General features: G+C 29.6%; 1 protein-coding gene across 1 annotated transcript; it reads left to right on the forward strand.

Annotated features, from left to right (window-relative positions):
• Positions 1 to 243: 243 nt before the first annotated feature.
• On the forward strand, positions 244 to 690 carry LOC136795951 (bumetanide-sensitive sodium-(potassium)-chloride cotransporter-like; the record flags this gene model as incomplete). The annotated part of the gene is made up of 2 exons (XM_067048174.1): positions 244 to 409; positions 493 to 690. Coding segments are annotated over exons 1-2 (351 nt in total), but the record flags the coding sequence as incomplete, so codon positions are not given.
• Between the last annotated feature and the right edge of the window lie 161 nt (positions 691 to 851).

Raw genomic sequence — 851 nt, forward strand, 5'->3', positions numbered from 1 at the left:
TTTCAGTGAAACTGTCCTTAAATTACAAAAAAAAAAAAATTGCCTCACAGCCTTGGCAATAGATCTATAATCAATAGTAGTGGTGGCAGTTAAATTATAACTTTGTTTTATATTTTTTATTATTATGTTATATTGGTTCAAATTCAAGTTAATCTTAAATTTTAAGTAAAGGGCTCTATTAATTATTTTAAGTAAAGGGCTTTATTAATTATTAAATAAACTGAAGCATTTATTTTTTCTTCCAATTTTATTAATTATGTGTTTTGCAGGGGAAGTAATGAAAGACAACTGGAATCCCGATTACCGCTATAGTGAAAATGTCCAACAGGATTTCTTTTCAGTGTTTGCCATTTTCTTTCCATCTGTCACTGGAATCCAAGCTGGTGCCAATATTTCTGGTGATCTTAAAGTGAGTAAAAAAAAATATTGAATGAAAATTTATGATTTATTATTTATGCACTATTTCAAAACTTTTTATAATTTTTTTTTTAGGATCCTGCTGGTGCTATTCCAAAAGGAACTTTGCTTTCTCTTGCAATTTCAATGTTTTCGTATGCACTTTTTGTTGTTTTTGCCGGAGCAGCAGCAATTCGAGATGCAAGTGGACCTCTTCCAGATGTAATTTCAAGTAATATCACTGCTTGTGCTTCAAACTTTAGTTGCAAATATGGTCTTCATAATGATTACACGGTAATTAATTGTATATATTTATAGTCGTATATATTGCTTCCTAGAATTAGCCTTTTTTTTAAATATACTAAGTGTGTACCTGATTCAGGATATTATCCTGTAAATTTGTTAGTTAAATAACAGTGAATCTGGAGTATGGCCCATTCATATTTTCTGGTGAA

Source organism: Halyomorpha halys, unplaced genomic scaffold (assembly GCF_000696795.3).
Source record: "Halyomorpha halys isolate HHAL.00 unplaced genomic scaffold, Hhal_1.1 Scaffold3878.1, whole genome shotgun sequence".
NCBI lineage: Eukaryota > Metazoa > Arthropoda > Insecta > Hemiptera > Pentatomidae > Halyomorpha > Halyomorpha halys.